Genomic DNA, 8,185 nt, shown 5'->3' on the forward strand with positions numbered 1-8,185 from the left:
CAATCGGAAAGATCTAAAGGTAGCGATGTTGAGCTGGATGTGAGTGCGAGTCGGATGTGGTGTGTGAGAATTAACGAACGAAAGCAATCGTAGCCCTTTGCACAGTGGGTGGTCATGTACAGCACTCGTAACGGTTTCACGAGGACCCCGTGGCCGAGACCCCCGGGGGAGGGGTGTCGGCACTGAGCCCTGGTTCTGTTGCCTTGTTTTTTTTTGGTCTTTTTTGATATTTCATTAAGTTTAGAGTTTAGAATAACATACTTATTTCTCTTACTTGTTTAAAGATGAAATTCTTATTATTATTCTGTATCATGCATTAAGAGAGAGAAAGAGGATTGTTTTAGCATTGCGCTTGTCACACAGCAACACAAAGACAATATATGTAAGCGTAGCGTTCACCACATTTGACACAAGAGAGAGCGAACTCCAGCACAAAGATTAGGACAGACCGCACATAGTGAGCTCTGCGGAACTCCAAGAATCTAGGGGGGTCGTGGGAGGGCTGCTTAGATCTCCTCGCCGCCGGCCTCCTTGCTGAAGGTGGTCATGTCGATCTTCTCGGGGAAGATGATGTTAACGGCCAGGTCTTCCCCACTGTTGTACTGAAGCAGCAGGTTCTTCTTCTTCCGCAGCATGCGGTTGTAGCGCAGGTTGGACACCCAGGTCTCGCACTTGTTGAGGAAGACGATGCCCACGGTGCCCAGCACCACCAGGCTGGTGAGCACGCCCAGGATGGTGAAGCAGATTGCCTGGCCCTCGGTGAGGAGAGGGGTATTCTTGTTGAGCTCTTTCATGGACACCTTCAGGACGCGGTGCTCGGGCTGCTGTACCGGCAGCTCGTGCACCCCAGGGGTCAGGCGGTAGGTCAGCCCGTAGCCGCTGGGCAGATGGGTGACCTGCTGGGGGCTCAGCGCGCGCTTCTTGACACAGGTGAGACCTGTGAACTCGGGCTTGCACAGACACTCGTAGCTCACCTGGGTGTGCTGCAGGCAGGTGCCCCCGTTCTGGCACGGGCCACTGGCGCAGTTGGTCACCGGGCGGCTGCAGGTCTTGTCGATGAAGCCGGCCGGGCACCGGCAGCGGAAGTCGCCCCCGATGTCGGTGCAGACGCCATCGTTCTCGCATGGGTTGGGGGTGCAGCTGTTGGTCACGATCTCGCAGAAATTGCCTGAGAAGCCAGGGGGGCACAGGCAGGAGGCATGGGAGGCCCGGCCCTCATCATCCACGCAGGTGCCTCCGTGCTGGCAGGGGGAGCTGCAACACAACAGGGACACAGTAAAGGGCCTTGGGGGCTGGGCTACGACAGCGCTGCAGGGCACAGGGCTCAGGGCAGAAGGTCTCTGGCCTAATTAAGGGGCAGATGTTCAAAACACGTCAGGTGAATGAGGGAGGGAAGGAGGGAACGCCAGCCAGGGAGGCACAGAGAGGTGCCCAGGGTCATGACCCCTGTCTGCAAGAGGCTCACCAGCAGCTCTGGGGGTGGGTGGGTGCCCACCTCACCCCCATCTCGATGCTAACCTGAGACGCACCTGACCTCCCATGCCAGGACGCTCACATCCTCTCCCACCTCTTACTGCACCTCTCCAACCAGAGGACTGTTGGTTAGTCACTAGCCAGCTGGGAAAACTGAGGCTAGGAGAGGAAAAGTCAGTGACAGCCCAGGACTGGAGCAAGCCCCCTTCCCTTAGCTCCATCCCTGGGCTGCTGGGGCAGAAGAACCAAGCAAGGGGCACCCCTCACCCTATCCCGGGACCCACTGTCGTCCTTCCTGCCCATGGCCACTGTCGCCGCCAACACTCATTATTATTATTATCATCGTCATTAGCAGAGCGGATCCACAGGCTATTGTGCAGGAAGCGCTCGGGGACTCTCAAAGAGCAAGCAATACGAGGTCTGTCTCTGCTGGCACGAGCCGGTGTCTGTGCCAGGCTGTTTAATAGTGGTCCATTCACCCAAGTGCAGCTTGCAAACCAAAGCTGTTTGCTCAAAGCGGAGCGCAAGGAGCATTTAATGTAAGTGCTTTTAAACGAGCGAGCCCTTTGTCATCTGATAAATGCCAAAACTCCGGGGAAGAAGGGGCAATAAACACAAGAAATCAGCATTGCTGCTTCAGGGTGCGGGCTCCATGGGAGCCGGGCTCTGAAGGAATTTCAAGGACCTCAGGCTCTATTTTGACACACTGGTTTAAGTCCGTTAGAGAGAAAAACAAAATATTTTAAAGCTCTCATTATCTTTTTATCCTTCTTGCTAATAAGCAGAAATTGAGCTCAGTTGTCACCGGCCCCCACTCTGACCCCGTCTGAAGACTGATCTTCGGAAGCCTCGTCAATGTCCGCTTACAGCTGTTACAGACTACCGGGGTCTCTGCCACCCCGCAATGTCGGGTCAAGATAAGCTTATTTGCATGTTAGCTTCTGTTTCTTCAGAGGAAAGGGACACCCCTGTCCCCCAACTACAGGCCCAGGACTGGGTTCAAGTTTGGATTCTTATATTCGGACTCTGCCTCTGTCAAGATCTCCCTTGGCTTCAGGCTAAGCCCCATCCAACGGGGAGGAGGGATGGCTCAGGGCCGCCACAGAGATAATGGGTGGACAGCGGCTGAGCCGCTGGGAGGCATTGCTCAGAGAGGTCCAAGTGAAGACAGTGGCCATTCCGTTACATCCACTGCCCAGGAGTCCCAAAGCCTCCCTCCCCACTGAGGACAGCTGACAGCTGGCCCACCTCCTCTTGTGCTGGCAGAAACCCAATCGCTTCACCTCTCAGCCTGGCAACTCCCTCCACAGACATCCCAGAAAATCCAACTGCAGAGCCCACCAGTTCCCCAAAACCACCCCTGAGATACGGCAAGCGGGTTTCAAACAGCCTCAGCCCTGCGGAGCTCCAATCTCTCATTATGTTGCCTTTAGAAAATTATGCAGCTCCGAGTGTCAGTTCACCATTCCGATCGACTGTCAGTCACACGCATCAGGACTTGCGAATACCAGGGGAATATGAAATCGCCTTCGGGATCATTTGAAAAAATTACGGCGATGACACATTCCCCCCTAAATACCCCCATCCAGGGCTGTCCCCCACAGGCTGCCAGGATGAGCGCTTACTTCATCTTTTGTCAGACGACAGGTCCAACAGAGTTAGGCTGAAAGGGTCTTTAGGGGGTGCGTGAAAAGCAGCATTCATTAGATCACACATCGTCGGGAAGGATATTTACCCATTGATCACACAGGGCCCGTCCTTTTTCTGGCAGTCCTTTCCCGAGTACCCAGGGGCACAGGAGCATTCATAGAGGCCATCGTCCAGGCTCACGCAGGTCCCATTGTTAGCACAGGGGGTCGAGGAGCAGGCCCGAACATCTGCGGGGTGACGGAGAAGACAAGAACTTAGTTTTCTCTCCATACACAAGCGTGATGCGGACCCCGGTGGGCTTTAAAATGGCTCTGTGGCCACCAAGTGGGGTCTGGAGTAAGACGGTGTAGGGAGCTCCCTCAAAAAATCCCACGAAGTGAGTTAGCTGAGGCTCAGGAAGCTGAATGGGGTTTCCTTGTCTAAGGTCACAGATCAGAAAGTCGTGGCCACTGGTACTCAAGCCAGGATAGCTGTTCCCTTTGCCTGGCACCAGGTCACCCCATATCCAGCAACATGTCCGTGACATTCACTGTGGACATCATGCCCCTCCCTGCAACAGCATGCCTAGCTGAGATTCCCTAAGGCCTGTCTCCACCAGACACGATTGCATGCACCTCCAGCCTCTCCTGATGGGGGAGGGGTCTTGGCCAGCTGGGGGAACCCTCAGAAACACCACCAGCTCTTCATACTTTTCCGTCAAAGAGGGGCAGTGAGGGGGATGGAGATGTAAAGACCCCCCTCAGTCAGGAATCAAGAAACCTGAAACCTGTTAGCCCCAGCACTACACGTGTCCCTGTGGTCTCTTTCTGCACTCAGGCTCCGAACTCAAAGGGTCCCTGGTAAAAAGACTGCATCTTTTAAAGCCAGGAAAATTAGAACTATTGAGCGCTCTCTTATCAGTGCAGGTTTCCATGAGCACTGGAATATTCCCACCATCTTTTAACACCTTCCATCAGGCACACTTCATTATTCAGGTTCAGCAAGCCAGGGAGGAGCTGAACACGAGGGCCTGCGCCAGGGGCTCTCTGACGGTGGAGACCCCAGCTCCCCAGTGGGGCCAGGAAGGGACCCCTGTCCTGCCCTGTATCCAGCCTGCTGTCATGTGGCAGCAGAGTTCAGCTCCTCCCCATTCTGTGCCTCAGTTTCCCTACTTATAAAAAGAGGGTCTTTCCTTGGCCAATCTCTGAGGGACTCTTCGCTTTGATTTTCTATAATTTGAGCTGCTGCACCTGCCAAACAGAAAGCCAGGGCCAGCGAGAGACACAGCAAGCTAAGGCAGGCTGGTGGGGGTGAGGGGAGGAAATCCCCCGTGCTGAGGCCACACACGTGCGTATTTTTTTCCCTCTCAGAGAGATCCACACCCTCGTGGAGGGGAGACTGCAATCAGTCAAGGAGGAAAAGCCTGAACGCCGCGTTGATGGACTGCCCTGTGGTGTTCCACGGAAGCCCGGCCTGGTGCAAGGACACATAAAGAGGATTTATCTTCACGGGACGGCACCGGTGAGGCATCAGCACGTGGCAACTCCACGTCAGGCTCCTAATTCTCTGCAACCGGCTCTCCTGTCACTCAGAATCTTAAATTTAAGCTAAAAAGCTGGCGACCACCCTCAGCTTGTCCCTGCAGCTCTCCCTGCTACGCCAATCCTGGATCAGCCCTCCTGAGTCTCCAACCCCAAAGCAGGGGTGAATTAAGCTGCTCTGAGGAGAAGGCTGCTTGGGGGTCTCTGCCAGGACAGCAGCTGTGGCCACGGCAGCCTCAAAGATGGGCAAACAAGGGGAGGGAGGGCTGTGTCCTCTCTGGGACCCTAGACTCTCTGGCCATCCCCAAGCTGGCTGCCTTTGTCAACCTGGTGGGGAGGGGACATACCAAGGGCCCATGGGAAGGGAGGCATTTGTCTGGAAAATTTCAGCAAGAGCGTACTGCACTTAGACACCAAAGAAGATGGGCTCCAGGCTAAAACCCTAACCCTGATCCCAAATGGTGGCTTTGCTGGAACCTCCTAGATCCCCAAACAACTCAGAGCTGCTGCCACTGCTTCTGTGAGGGGCAGCAGAGATGCCGGCCACAGCATGAGTCAGCCACGGGGAAACCTTGCACCATATTAGGGGGGCAGGAATGAAGGACCAGAGACAATTCGGAGTGTGAGGGAGCTCAGCTTCAGAACCACGGCTGCCCTGCCTGTACAGGGCAGGGGCCATAACAAAACGCTCTTAAGTGTTCCTTAAGGGAGGATGTTAGTTGCAATCAAAGACAAAAATGAACTCTCTTTCTGGGGCTGGGGGAAAGGGTTGTAGCTGGCTTTTCGCCCAACTTCTTTCATATCACTTAGCAGACACTTGTGTTTCTCTGATCCTCCGTTTCCCTATCTGTACCTCTTTACTAATGTTGGGGACCGAGGGACAGAGGCCCTGAGGGCAGGCTGCTATGCAGCTGGGAGTTTTTTTTGTGAACTTCAGTTTGCCCAGACGTTAGGGCAGGTTTTGCCAAATGAAAATGGGCTTAGACGAACATTTCGCAGCCTGAAAATGCAGTGACAGCCAACTTTCAATTGCTTGGGGTAACAGAGGCAAAGATTGCATAAATTAATGAAATCAACAGATAACACCCATCTTCACTTTAACCCTTTCTCAGCTTTTCCCAACCCCAGCCTCCCCCTATACCTGACCCGCTCAGTCCGGGCCCCCCAGCCCTGTCCTCCTGGCCCTGACTCAGCACCTGCCCCTCAACCCCTGAGCAGTGCTGGCCACCCCCCACCCCATTTGTTTGCAGCCTCTTTACGGTCTTGCGTGTGCTTTTCTAGGGAGTCTTAGCTCCGAGATCCCCAGAGCCCTGTCCATCTCCGAGCTTCCATGACCTGGACAGGCAGCCTGGGGTCTGTGGTCCCACCGGCCCAGCTGTGTGTGTGCTTTGTGACTCTTTATTCAACAGGCAGCTCCCTGGCCCCCACCCCATATCTTCTCTAGATGCTGGGTGCTGATGGTGCAGAGGAGAGCAAAATACAGTCCCTACCTCTGAGGAGGCATTCGGTACCCGCAGGAAATTTATAACAGATCGTTAGAATACACGGCACGAGGTGTGCAGGAATGAGAAAGTGAGGGCCGCCAGCAACAGGAGACTGGGAGGAGGTGGTGGGGGCCAGGGCAGGCAGGTAAGGACGCAGGGCTGAGGTGAACAAAGGCGAGTGCCAACCTCTATCGCAGAGTTCCCCGTCCCAACCGTCGGTGCAAATGCACTGCCAGGGTTCTTCACAGAGTCCGTGGAGGCAGCCGGGAGAGGTCACGCACTGGTCACACAGGGGACCCTGCCAGCCAGGCTGGCACCTGCAAGGGGTGGGGGAGAAAGGTGGGGACATATGAAGAGGGCAGGGGTCGAGAGGGAGCTCGGGCTACTTTCTGTGGAACCAAGGACACTTGGGGGTCTTTGCACAGTGCCAGCCAGTGGTCCTGGGAAGGAAACGTCAGTCACCTGAATGGGAAAACTGACAGAGAACGCACGCCAAGCTCAGGGGCCGACCTGGAGGGCCCCGGGATCCCGGGGGAGTGCTGTGTTTCGCCGCAGTGGTCTGCAGAGGTCTCACCTGCCACCCCACCTCTGAGAATGCAGACAGGAGCTATGGCTGCCCTGATCCCCTGCCCTCATCTCCCCCGCTTGCCCCACCGGTTTTCTGAAGGGGCCAGAAAACTGGTGCAGCGCGGTGGCCAAGCCCCCTGTTTTTTCTGCCTGACTTCATGACTCTCCAGGCTTCTGCGTGGCCCCCACAAGCTGCCTCTGTGGAGCCACTCTATTACCTGCAAACATTGTCATCCTCGCAGAATCCATTTCGGGGGTTGCAGGCCGGGAAGCATTCAGCCCCTGAGATACAAGAAAGGTTATACAATCACCTCACCAGGCCCCAAGCCAAGGCAAAGCCTGTCTTCTCCCACACAGCCCACCACTGTCCCCGAGGGCACCAACAGCCCTCTTGGGTCCTACCAGTCTGGCACACAGTAGGCACTTCCTATGCAAGCATGGATGGGGCTCAATGCACGCAGGAGAAAAATCTCTGCCACGTTCCCAGCGATGAAATGACCACAGTACACTCCCTAGTTCTTAGGAGCATGAGAAACACCTTCTCTCCCCACCCCCAAAAGCAAATACGACACCTCAAGTCCTCCTAACAGTGGGGATGGGGACAGTGGAGGGAAATTTGTTGACCCCCGGGCATGCAGCCTGACCCTGACCACCACTTTTGCAACCTGAGCTGAAAAGGGGAGCAGATTTTGAGGTGTTCAGCTCTGGGAAAGCCCGGACAGGTTCACCTGGTGGGCTCCCCAGTAAGGGGTCTGGATTCTTTTTAAGGTTCATCCCTGTTAAGCTGGGCACCCAGGTCAAATCTTCCCCCTTTCCCCTACCCCAGACTCTTCGCATTAAGAAAACGATGACGACACAGGGTTTTGCTTAGCGGGCTGAGGTTGCAACACTGCTTAGAGATTCTGACACTTTAATAGGCACCTACTGTGTGCATTTACTCAACCAGCTCCACAGCTTCCTAGACAGCCCCCTCACAACCACTGGTGCAATGAGTGGGGGGGGCGCTGCGGGAAGGGGGCAACTCTCTCGCTGTCAGAGACAGATGGCCGCTGCAGACAGAAGTGTCGCAGCCCCTCACCTAGAGAAACGCGCCACGCAGTAAGGGCTCAGGCTGGGCTTCTCTGGGAATTGGGGGCTAAGACGGCAAAGTCGCCCCCCACCCCCGCCCCGAGACCTGTTCCCGAAAGCTCACACAGGGACACCCCAAAGTTGCACCCCAGAGTATTTTCATAGAAGACTCCACAACAGCACCTCATTTTTCCATACCTCCTTGCTCAGCGCACCAACACCCCTCTGGCGCCACTTCTGCGGGGCGGGAAGGGGCTGGGGGTCTCACACATCACCTGCGCCCTGGGACCCCAGGATCGGGCCTTGGCAAGCGAGGGTGGCGGTGGCGGGGAGGGCGAGACAGGCACAGCGCGGGGTTTAGGGCTAGGCGGGACGGGAGGAGTTGGGGCGCACGAGACGGGGCGTGCGGGGCACCGGGCGGCC

The 8,185-nt window shown here is 55.8% G+C and overlaps 1 protein-coding gene across 1 annotated transcript in view; it reads right to left on the minus strand.

Moving 5' to 3' along the window:
- Positions 1-274: 274 nt before the first annotated feature.
- DLK1 (delta-like 1 homolog (Drosophila)) overlaps positions 275-8,185 on the minus strand; it is a 20,899-nt gene continuing 12,988 nt past the window's right edge. Inside the window, exons 3-6 of the mRNA XM_011951582.1 lie at positions 6,913-6,985; positions 6,314-6,444; positions 3,209-3,350; positions 275-1,254 (exon numbers count right to left, since the gene is read on the minus strand). Coding sequence (XP_011806972.1) covers positions 507-1,254; positions 3,209-3,350; positions 6,314-6,444; positions 6,913-6,985 — 1,094 coding nt within the window. The 3' untranslated portion in view covers positions 275-506. The remainder of the gene's footprint in view (positions 1,255-3,208; positions 3,351-6,313; positions 6,445-6,912; positions 6,986-8,185) is intronic.

This window comes from Colobus angolensis, unplaced genomic scaffold (genome assembly GCF_000951035.1).
Source record: "Colobus angolensis palliatus isolate OR3802 unplaced genomic scaffold, Cang.pa_1.0 Scaffold32, whole genome shotgun sequence".
NCBI classification, from domain to species: Eukaryota; Metazoa; Chordata; class Mammalia; order Primates; family Cercopithecidae; genus Colobus; species Colobus angolensis.